Source organism: Limulus polyphemus, unplaced genomic scaffold (assembly GCF_000517525.1).
Source record: "Limulus polyphemus unplaced genomic scaffold, Limulus_polyphemus-2.1.2 Scaffold375, whole genome shotgun sequence".
NCBI lineage: Eukaryota > Metazoa > Arthropoda > Merostomata > Xiphosura > Limulidae > Limulus > Limulus polyphemus.
Window position 1 is genome coordinate 233,516 of NW_013665985.1, and position 12,383 is coordinate 245,898.

Here is a 12,383-nt window from a genome sequence, read left to right on the forward strand (position 1 = left end):
AGCAAGATCACAGAGTCTGCCTTGACCCATGGAGGCTCTCAGATACGAAAGTATTAGTTTTAACTTGCTGAATGATCTCTCACAGCTGGCGATGAAACTGCGATGGTTAGCATTATCTGAATAGCAATGTGAAGATTGGGGAAGACGCTCTCATCTCCATACTGAACAATGAATTCGAGAAGCTCTTCGGGTCTTGATATTTTCATGTTGGCCCGACTTGATAGCAACATTCTGCAATCCAAAATTTCTTCACATAGCTGCTGTCCATCAACACCAGAGCTGTACAATTCGCCCAAATGTTCGCACTTCTTCTTAAGTCGTTACTGTCGGCGCCGTAACACAGTCCCTCGACATCGAGAAGGAACCCAAACTTGGCGTCAGTTGTCGTGCAAACGAGCGAACCTTTCGTCATTTCTCTGTGAAGACGGTCGAGTGTTTCCTTCATGTCTCTTTCCATTTCCTCCTTGGCTATTAACCCAGCGTCTCTCGAGTTCTCATCAGCCATTCGTTTCTTTCGTCTCTGACGTCTTTCAACTTCAGTATTCCATTCTTGACAGACAGCGAGTCCTTCTTCAAGTGACTCACTGACCAACACTTCTCTTTCATCATCAAAATGATCTCGGAGGTATGTGGTCATGTTGCTCCCAGCACCGTATTTTTACCTAATAATTTATATAAGTGGTTTAAGAATCCGGCCATCCTAGTGCTTCTCATCCATGATAATCAAAGACAGATCATACATCTGAAGAAAATTCTTTTTTCGCTCTTCGAGGATGGCTTGTCTGACTTTAATAGAAACTGCTCAGTGGCGCCCAGGGTACGTGCCATACCTTAGGTACGCCACTGTTTATGTGAGCTTATAAATATAGAATATAGGTTTGTGGAGCATGTGACATCTAGCCATTTAAAGCTTACACATTTTAAACACCTGTTGAACTGAAGTACATTTTATACAAGTTTAAACAAGACTTGTTGAAGAATTCAGCCTAAAGGACAAATCTTATTTATTTCACGTAAGTTTAGTTAATTGGAGAATTACATCTAAGCAACAAAACCAGCTTGTTTGGAAGAAGTTTAGCCAAATTAAATTTTAAGAAATTGCCCGTAGTAAATTAGTTTATTATTGAAAAATTAAATATATAAAGCAACAGAAAGGGTATGTTTTACATAAAGTTATTTAAAAACTTATTGTAATTTATATAATTATTAATTTTTTATATAAGTTTATACGTAGAATTGGATCTAACTAACAAAACTGGTATATTTAAGATATCTACATTATGTAACAGGAACTCTCCTATATAAAATAAACAATGGTATGTAAAATGTTATTTAGGCTTATATGATTAATATTAAAATTTTCCACAAAAATGTTTTAAATTATGACAAGGTACCCCAGCCATCTTCTAAGGTCAGTTACGCAGATTTTGTTGTAATAGGATTACATAAGGAACTTTTATCTGCAGGCTAGCCCCCCAGTGGCACAGCGGTATGTCTGCGGACTTACAATGCTAGAATCCGGGTTTCGATACCCGTGGTGGCCAGAGCACAGATAGCCCATTGTGTAGCTTTGTGCTTAATTACAAATATATATCTGCAGGCTAAATCTTTTTTTTAATAATTTATTTATGAATCACAATTTCGTAACGGAAAAAGAGTAAGTGACTTGATTTTATGGTTGATAGATGGCGCACAAGTATATAGATAATGCTAAAAAATGTCGGTTTGCCAATTTACAAGAATAGCTCACAAAATACGGAATTGGAATGTTTATAACTTTATACTCACTAGTGATGGCATTTGATTTATAATAATTTAGTATTAGCGTTAAGGAAGCTAAGCTGTCCATTACCTGTATAATTCATACATACTTTATAAGTAGTAACGTTGTTCGGCCAATAATACTATAGCCAGGTACGTACGCAGAATGTTTGAAAGGGAGTTTGAGATCAAAGGCCAACGCATATTTTGCGAAGCACAATCAGCATGCAATGCTACGGGGGTCTGAAAATTTGTAAAAAAAGAGGTGCTGTGAAATTAAATGTGGAAGCAATTTTTCATGAAATCTAGCTTAAATAATTGCATGGCTGTTCATATAAAATCCACAAACATCCAATGAAGAGTCAACAAGTCATCATTTTGTTGTAACACTGCATGTGGAGCTAGACACAAGTTAGCATAAGTATGTATGTTTTGTTATAGTAAAGTACCTTACTATCTACATACAAAATAGTCATTAATTGTTAAATTATATTGTTAATTTAAATAACTCTGTACAACAATAGTATATTAGCTAATTCAGTTATTGGCTATCATATACGCACATGTATGCACTACAGAAATAACATGTTAGGATGATTTTCCATAAGTAAGTTACATGTTGATAGCAGTATCATAATAATTATGTATTAAAGCTAGAGCATTCGGTCTTTCTCCGGTTTATGTACACCTCAGGTAATTATCAAACCGGTGAAGAGAAGATGCCGAATGTTCACCTGAACATGAACTTAGTGGAAGAATTGTTTTACATTACAAAAATAGGGGGTTCGGCGGAGCTCCCTCGAACCCCACCCCTCTGCGTACGTGCGTGATAGCACCTTTCATTTGTCTTTACTATGGTCAAAAATCATTTTGTATATGTATATAACGTGTTAATTTGACTAACATTTTGTTAACATATACTAGTGCGCTAATTAGACTAAACTATTTTGTCTGTACACAAATTTATTTGTCTTATGAAAGATAATCATACTATAAGGCAGTTTATTCGTATTTACTATAGTGCTAATTTGATTACAACATATTGTTCATTTTTACAGTAGTGCTAATTTGATTACAACATATTGTTCATTTTTACAGTAGAGCTAATTTAACTACAACATTTTATTCATGTATAGGAGTGCTAATTTGATTACAACATATTGTTCATTTTTACAGTAGTGCTAATTTGATTACAACATATTGTTCATTTTTACAGTAGAGCTAATTTAACTACAACATTTTGTTTGTGTTTACGAGAGCGCTAATTTGACTACAACATTTTATTCATGTACAGGAGTGCTAATTTGAATACACTTTCTTAATGTTTACTGGAGTACTAATTTAACTTCAACATTTGTTCATGTTCACAGGGACGCTAAGTTGACTACAGTATTTTTTAATGTTTACTAGGGCGAATGTTTTTCAATAATATTTTGATAACTGATAGACTAATTAGAACGTTTTGATCTTATTGATAAGAGAACTTATTTATGGAGAATGTTTTTTTTTATATTAACTAAAGCGCTCATTCGATTGTATTTTATCTTCACTAGTACATTAATTTTTTTATAACTTTGTGTTTGTTTACTACAGTACTAATTAGAATATTTTATTTATACCTACTATTGGGTGCTCATCAGAATAGAAGTACTTTCTCTTTGGACGCAAATTAAACTTTAGAACCTTTTGTTGTTGCCTTTAAAGGTAAAATTTAGATTAAAACTTTTTTTATGCATATAAGGGTTGTAATTGGAGCGGAACAATTTAAGCCCAAAAAGTTAACTACAGTATAACATTTTTATGTTCACTAGGGTTCTAATCTGACTGCAGAACATTTTGTTTACGTTAATGCTAATTACAGTATATAATATTTTGTTTATCTTTACCAAGGCAGTAATATACCATAGAACATTTGTTTGCACCTACTAGGATGTTAATAATATTACAAAATATTTATTTTTTTCACACTTATGTGTTAAATATACCGTAGAACCTTTGTTTGTTCCTACTAGAACGCTAATTAGATTACAGAACATTTAGGTGATTCTCATTTGGGTGTTAGTTAGATCATGTAATATTTTAGTTTACAGTCAGTAGTGAGTTGGGTATTTATATACTGTAGTTAAGTTTATTAGGGTGTTAAATAAACAGAAAAACCTTTGTTAGTTGAAGGTTCTTAATTAGAATGTATAATCCATTATATTCGATAGCTATTAATTAGACTGTAGGACCTTTAGTTATTAATTTGGCAGTAAGATATGTTGCTTATGAACACTATGATGTTAGTTAGATTAGAACCTTTTGCATACTGTCTCGAAAGTGTAAATTAAGCTGTATGACTTTTAGAATATTACAACTTGAGTGTTCATTAGACAATATAATTTTTTGTTTATTGTTACTAAGGTGTTAATTAGGCTGTAGAATATTTTATGATCATTATTATATTATTCGAAGCTGGACTATAAATACGACATAGTTGGGAAGTCAATAGAGTTTTTTTACTTACAAAACTGTGACTTTATACCTACTGCCAACGAGTTCAGCATTTGGGAAAGTGCAGTAAACGAAAAAATGCTCAGAACTAAAGAAAGTTTATGGACTTACAACTTGTAGACGGTATAACAGATGGGTATATGAGGACCAGTAGATGTACATTCTTAAAAAAATAAAAGCTCTTCAGTTGGGGAGGGAACTAGAATTCATTAAAGTTGCAGATAAATAACTAAAGACTTCATCTGAACGTTTGTCAGATTGTCAGATCAAATAGCATTGAAACATCAACTCCTTCTGATGATAATTTATAAGAATTAAAATGACTAGTTAGACAACTAGTGTCATAGAATGGAGAGACTAAACCGCAAAATAATAAGTGTTTCAAGTGTAACTTGAAAGGAAATATTTTTAAAAATGCAGACAAAAGTTTGTAGGTAATAGTAATTCCTCCCTCATGATGTGTGGATAATTGACATCGAGGAAGAGTGTATATTGGGAACTGACTTTATGTGGAGACATTGATGTGAGGTTAGGCTAGCTTCATATAGTTTCACAGTTTGTGAATACGAAACCTCTTTGTACTACATGACAATTACTACACCAAAGATTGGACTCTCATGACAACTAGGAGAACAGTTTTTGTACCATCCAGAATTGTTATACTCATACCAGGACTTGTTGATAATAAATTTACATCTAGTGACTAGGCTGTAATAGAACCAAACAATCTATCACGTTTTGATGGATTAATGGTTAGTAGATCTCTTATGGGCCTGAAGAATAAAAATATCATCAATGGGGCCATGAATACAATAAACCATAAGATTCAAGTCAAATCTGGATGGGACCTTGCAAGATGTGAGGCTGTACAGGTAGACCTTCTATATCAAAGAACACCATTAGTAATCACCTTTGATGCAAGATGTAGGAAGTCTGATGTCAAACCCTTACATAAAGACAGCTTACCACTTCACTTACAGAAGTTATATGACTGGAGCTGTGGATATTACAACTGATCATTGCCAGTGGTTGCATAACTTACTGAATATGAAGCTTATCCAGTGATTCTAATGACTTACGATGAAAGAGTAAAATATTTCACAATATTGATACTGAAGATGTAGCCCAAATACATCAGTATGTCAGATGCATTCCACTTGCAAAACAGGCTGAGAGTTGCAAAGAGATAGAAAGCATGAAGGAACAGGAAGTGATAGAATCTGAGTATTTGTCCTTAGGCATCACTTGTTGCACTTGTGAAGAAGAAGGGTGGATCCACATGGTTCTGCATGGACTATCAGAAGGTAAATGAAGTTACAAAAAATACTTCTATCTATCATGGCAAATAATCGTCCCATACAGCCCCAAAACAAAGATATATTGGACATAGTAGGATTCATTATGTTTACAAGAGGGATTATTATGTCTGAAATGAGAAGACATCAGTAGATAAAAACAGTGATTACAGTTAGCACTTCCCCAGTCTGCATTTTGAAGAACTCCATAATCTCCACAACTTTAGAATGGCTGGATACTTGGATGTTAAGAAGACAATGTAGTGAGTAAAAGAAAGCATCTACTTGGTTGCATGAAGAGGATCTGTGGGAATTTGATGTAAAATTTGTGAACTCTGCTGTGAGCAGAAACGTCCACGAAAAAAAAAACAGCATGGGCAGTTACAGCAGTATTGTGTTAGAGCACCATTAGAAAGTTACTGTTGATGTGCTTAGTACTCTTCCATAGAGTAACACTATGAATAGATACTTCATGATTTTATAGATAATTTCACCAAATGGTCATATACGTATGTTGTTCCTAACCAGGAAGCAGAAACCTTTGGTAAAATCTTGTCAACGAATTTGTTTCAAGATTTGTTGTCCTCTTGGAACATCACTCGGATAAGGGACGAAATTTTGAATCATACTGTGTGTAGAAATGCGCCAGATCCTTGGAACTAAAAACACCAGAACAACAGTCCTTCACCAAACTTCTGACGGCATGGTGGAGAGATACAACCACACACTGTTAAATCAATTAGCCATATTTATGGATGAACATCAGAAAACGTGTGATAAAATATTCCACTGTCACTGATGAGTTATCGTACATGAAGCTACAGGCAACACACCATCATCACTGATATTTTAGAGAGAACTAAAAGTGCCATTAGATCTTCTGTAATCTCTCCCAAAAGACAATCATGCAGAAAAGTCTTACACAGGATATTTAGAGAATTTAAGGAAACCCATCAGTTACATACAGGACTTTAGAAAAACTTAAATCAATTAGTGATAATAAGAAAAGTCATTATGATGTTAATGCCGTTAAGATGCGATTCTACTGAGGATATATGGTATGGCTTTACAATTCTCGCCATAAGAAATGACAAACTCTAAAGTTAAGCAGGTGCTGGGAGTTGCCACATGCTGTACTGAAAATAATCAATGTCGTGGTTTACAGAATCTAGAAGGATAAGCGATCCAAACCAAAAATCATTAATTGTGATCGTCTTTGGAAGTAGGTCGGTGAAAGAACGGTCAACTGGATAATTCCAAAGAAGAACCTGTCATTGTAAACTCAACCTGCTGAGGAGCCTCGAGTTCCTGTCGAGACTACTTCTAGAAGATCATCAAGGTTGTAGCCGCCAGTGGATTCATCTGACCACCTATCTAGGGAAAATTCTCCCAGCAGTAAGACAGCCAGTCACAATGGACAAGACATCATCCAGTCTGTATACCATAGGCATGTTAAGCGAAGACCACCAAAAAGACTTGGTGAATGGACAATTAGGGTTTTATTTTTTTTAAGGATTGTTCAGGGGACTTCACAATCCATTGTTGTAAACTGTATTTTTAATTATGTAACTTGTTAGTTAGTTAGATGATGTAGAACGCCTAGAAAGTTCTACGAATGTGACATCACGTTTTTAGTATATTCAAAGCTAGATTATAAATACGAGATAGTTGTGAAGTCTTACAAGTGATCGATACCAGAGGTTACATAACTTGTGTAATATCAAGACACCTTCCAGTAGCCCTTATGACTTAGGTTGAAGGAATAAAATATCTTACAAGATTGATACTGGAGATGCAGTTCAAATACTTCAGTTAGTCAGATGGCTTCCACTTGCAAAACAGTTTAGTTCAGCGAATTATTTGGATCAGTACTGTTTATCGCGTATATTCAGTTACTCGATCGATTATCTATAAAATTGTACAAGTACATTTGTCTTGATACCATTAACGAGGCATTTCCATTTGAACGTCATTTGTAAATTTAGGCCTACAAGTTATAACAGTGTACACGTGAAGGCAACTTGTAGAAACGTTAAGGAAGAAATAAACTCATTTGTTAACGTTACGTGGACTGGAATTAGAATTATTTTCATCAAAAAATATAAAAGAACGCGCCCAAAGAAAGAACGATGTTACAAAAATATATTTATTGTTAACTAGTCTTCCAGTTGTAATTTACTTATCAGTTATTTAGTCTTTCTTCCCAGTTGCAATGCGTTTGTCTTATTTCATGTTTAGTTTGCATTTCTACCTGCCTCTCTATTGTCTAGTCATTCATTTGTATGCACTAACCTTATTCAGTGCACAATTTTCCAATTGCAATGCTATAATCTTATCCATTTTTTTTTTGATTCTCCAAATGCAATACACTGCTCTGATCTGTTGCTTTGTCTAATAGTTGTACTTCCCTAACCCTATCCATTGTGCTAATCATTTGCTTGTAACGCACTAGCTTTATCTAATATTTTGCCCTGCAATTTTAATGCATTAGTCTTATTCATTGTGTATTCTTCCAACTGTAAAAGCAGAAACACTATATATTACATATTTTGTAATGCAACAATATATATTACCTAGTCGTTTAGTTATAACGCAGTAACTTGTACATTTACTAGTCTCCCGATTGTAAAGATGATGACAAAACCTTGTCGAAACGTTGTACATTTGCTGTTATGTTAAACTTATATGAAAGTTTTCTTCACTGCCCATCCAAGCCGTCTCCAAGGATTATTAGTCTCAAAGTGGGTTCCTCGTCATCGAATTTGGTAATGCAATAACATTATACATTTATTAGTCTCCCAGCTGTAATGCAATTGTAAGTGTCATGTGTAACTTTATAAATTTTTTAATTTTCTATTTGTAATGCGCATATTTTATCCGTTGCTTTGTAGTCCAGTTACAACTCACCAATTTAATTTGTAGTCTAATGTTCTTTTTCCAATTATAATTCATTAAGTAAATATATCAATTCTGTTGTCTTCCAGGGTATTCAGTTATGACCAGATGTTTTATCAAATTCTCAATTTTGGTAGTTTTTTTTATTTAATCAGTCCCGAATTTGTATACATGAAAATTTTATATAGATAACTTAAACATAATATATTTCTGGAAACTTTTTTCTTCTTTTTTTTCTTTCAGCATGACTCGCTTTAAACTACTGTGAATGTTCAGATGAATAAATCGGGGAACTTAAACTGTAGAGGTTTCCTTAGCTTATATAAGTAGGGCTGGGAGGATGAAAAATATAAATAACACTAGACCAAAAAAAACAGTCAGCTTGTAACCCGTCGTGAGTCAACCAGCTCTGCAGCTGTTTTAAGATGCTTTGCGAGCGGATGTTTAATTCCCATTATCCCTTTGGTACCCCATAGCCGTTAGATGGCGCCCGCATGAAAGTCCTGGGACACTCATTTGAACCATAACTTGATGTATCATGTGGTAAGACTAAAGTAAGCTAGCGCGTTGAGCTAATAAAGAACTGGGACTGGTGATTAATAATATATATGTCTGAATCATATGTTCGTTTGGCTTTTGAATTTGTAAATTCGTACATTTTATTGAATTGTTCTCCACAATATTTGTCAGCGTTAGAAGTATTTTCAGCTGGATTCAAGGAAGAAAGTATTGTTGTTTGATGCATGTTTTGTTACAACGTAACGTAACACAGACCACGTGGCTGTCGCCTACATGTGCCGGTCTTGGGCTTGGTAAGAATATTCTTTCTTCGCGGAATTGTCCGGGTTAGGCCAAGAAAGTGCGTGGTCGGACGAGGGCGGCTTATTGACTCAAGACCCGCATGATTCAACGCTGTCAGTTTGTAAAGCACACGCGTTTAGCTCGAGCCTCAACGAAACCGCGAAACGATGGAATCCCAAACGAACGACGAACACGTAACACAAGATGCTAGCCTACAACAATACGAAACGAGTCTTCATAGAATTAAAGGTTTGTACCATACTGGTTTTTAGATATATATTTTTAATTGAGATAATATTTACAGTGGACGATACTGCGCCACTTTATGAAAACCTCGTGCAGGCTCACGCATTGTAATTAAAAAAGAAAAGAAAGAGGTCTAACAGTTACGCGTAATGGTACATTAGGATAGGCCTTTCGAGCAATAATTTGGTCTTCATTTAGCAAAATTATTAATACATTCCTAACATTTTTTGTAAAAATCACGTTAAGTGCAGATTTCATCTTAACCCACAATGGACAATTAGGAGAAATGTGGCAAAAAACAGAACAAAGTGAAACATATATGATTAACGTGATTTTTATTACAAATTTTAAGCCTATTAGTTTCCAATGCTTCATTAGCTTTCTGTGTTTCAGTCGTAAACATTATTATTAATATATTATTTTATATTGATATAATTTAATTTAAACTTTAATACATTCTACTTTTATTATAGGAACTAAAATTTCTTTTTCAACAAACTATTATATATAAGAAGTTTCTACAAGAATTACTATTAGCCGATTTTCATTAAATACCTGAACAAGAAAAGTAATATAAAATATAACATTTTCTCTAAAAAGAAACAAAGAAACAGTATTTATAACTGAGAATAATGGAAAGGCCTAAGACATTTTTTCATGTTTTAATGCCACCCTTTTTTGCCAGAAACTCTTTATGATGGCAAATGAAGTTTACAAATATTTCGAGTCTTGATGTTTCGTAAAACGAGATCATTTATTAAAAAGGTTTATTCTACTTGATCTTTGGCCCTGTTACATCGTTTATTGTGAATACCAGTCTTTTTCACTTTTGAGTGCAGTAATTTTTAAAGCTACGAACAACCGTTGGAAACTAAATGAAAATCAGAAGATTTGTTCTGACGAGAAGGATTGATGTGGACTTCGAAGAGCGTCAAAAAATTATTTTTCCTTTACATAGCTCAGTATTGAGCATTTCCTATCACTGTAAAACTTAAAATGTGTACGAATTATTATCGGAATAGCAAACGTCACACGTGGTATTCGTAATAACCTTTTGGAGCTGGCAGTATCGGCATGTTTCAGACTGACCAATTGGGATGTTTTAGGTCAGTCCTTTTGAAATTCACATGCGTCAAACCTTATATATTTACTCATACGGAAGCACATATTTTATTTTCTGCGGCCGTCATTTTCAACACGTGCAACAGTACTGTCACTTGGCAGCTACAAAGATTTTTAAGTGTATTTATATTTATGCGAGTTTGTAGAATCACTAAACTGGACAATTTATAACATAATGAATAATCTGTTTTGTTAATGAAAGATAAGTGCAGCGTAGAAAGATACAAAAGGTGTTACTTACCTTTACTGGGTGTTTGTGTGGTGTTCATTATATTTTTTGCAGTAGTATTTCAATTTTCATTGTTAATATTGTCAGTAACTGTATACATATGTACAAATAGGTTACTTTTTACCTTGCCATTGCTTATAAAAAAACGTGCGAAATCTTCGATAAGTATTTATTTCATGGATATGTTTCTGTAATCATGTCAGAATTGGTTATACCTCATATTTTAAATACGTTTTAATTTTCATATCTTAGTTGAGCATCCTGTTTCTTCCCTTTGTATGTATTTTGTTGGATTGCCGGTTTTTTTCCTCTTTGTGTACCTCGTTGGACAACCCTAATTTGTCCCTATGTGAGTGCTTTGTTGGACAATCCTAATTTTCCCTCTGTGAGTGCCTTGTTGGACAACCCTAATTTTTCCTCTGTGAGTGCCTTGTTGAACAACCCTAATTTTTCCTCTGTGAGTGCCTTGTTGGACAACCCTAATTTTCCCTCTGTGAGTGCCTTGTTGGACAACCCTAATTTTCCCTCTGTGAGTGCCTTGTTGGACAACCCTAATTTTCCTCTGTGAGTGCCTTGTTGGACAACCCTAATTTTTCCTCTGTGAGTGCCTTGTTGGACAACCCGTTTCTTTCCCCTCTACATTTCTTATTAATATTAAGTTGTCCGTATCTTTCCTCTTCTGCGTGCTTTTATTGATTTTCTGTTTCTTTTTTTTTTTCATTTGTGTTTGCCTTGCTGATTGGTACGTTTCTTTTTTCCGCAATACATTGTTATAAGACATTTTCTCTCTGTGTCTGCCTTGCTGGATGGTAAGTTTCTTCCTTCGTACTGTATTGTTATAAGACGTTTTTCCTCTGTGTCTGCCTTGTTGGACAGCCGTTTCTACCCCCCTCAGCATGCCTTATTATACTGCCCGTATTTTCTCTCCCTTGCATGCCTTCTTTGACTGCCTGTTTTTCCATGAATGGAACGTTTCTTTGCATTGTTATAATACGTTATTATTCTGTGTGTGCCTTGTTGGATTGTACGTTTTTACTTTGTGCGCGGGGCATTATGTATTATTCCAATTTTTTATTAACTTAGATTCTAAGAATACTGATTTTTTTATAAATAGCTAATATTGAAAACATATTAAAGGTTACTAATTAGCTCTATAAAGTTTGAGTATAATTTTTAAACTAAATCTCAAATAATGCAGACGACATTATAACTGGGAGTTTAGAAGGTAGTTAAAGTAATATTGGTTTGCACATAAATAAAACTGCGTGTTTGAACGTTAGTGAAATTCTTGTTGTTTTATACATGAAGAAAACTGTGTGTCTGTTTAGATGGTAGTGAAACTTTTTCTTTATTTGTACATTAATAAAATTACCGTATTTCGGAATATAAGAAGCACCGGTGTATAAGACGCACCCTTATTTTGAAAACAAAGTTTTGTGGAAAAAAAAGCTACAGTCGCATTTGCAAGATTTTTTATTGAACAAAAATTCAATTTGATACTTTAGAAATTAGTATATATTGTTCTAAACACAAAATAGCTC

The 12,383-nt window shown here is 34.2% G+C and overlaps 1 protein-coding gene across 6 annotated transcripts in view; it reads left to right on the forward strand.

Annotated features, from left to right (window-relative positions):
- The window catches only part of LOC106457803 (microtubule-actin cross-linking factor 1-like), a 248,974-nt gene that overhangs the window by 20,101 nt on the left and 216,490 nt on the right, over positions 1-12,383 (forward strand). The window contains exon 1 of one of the 6 annotated variants that reach the window (XM_022383855.1): positions 9,006-9,494. The exons of 4 other annotated variants lie outside the window; for them this stretch is intronic. In XM_022383855.1, coding sequence (XP_022239563.1) covers positions 9,413-9,494 — 82 coding nt within the window. In that variant the 5' untranslated portion in view covers positions 9,006-9,412. Of the gene's footprint in view, positions 1-9,005; positions 9,495-12,383 lie in introns of those variants that run through there. One more of the 6 variants, XM_022383852.1, reaches the window with a different exon arrangement.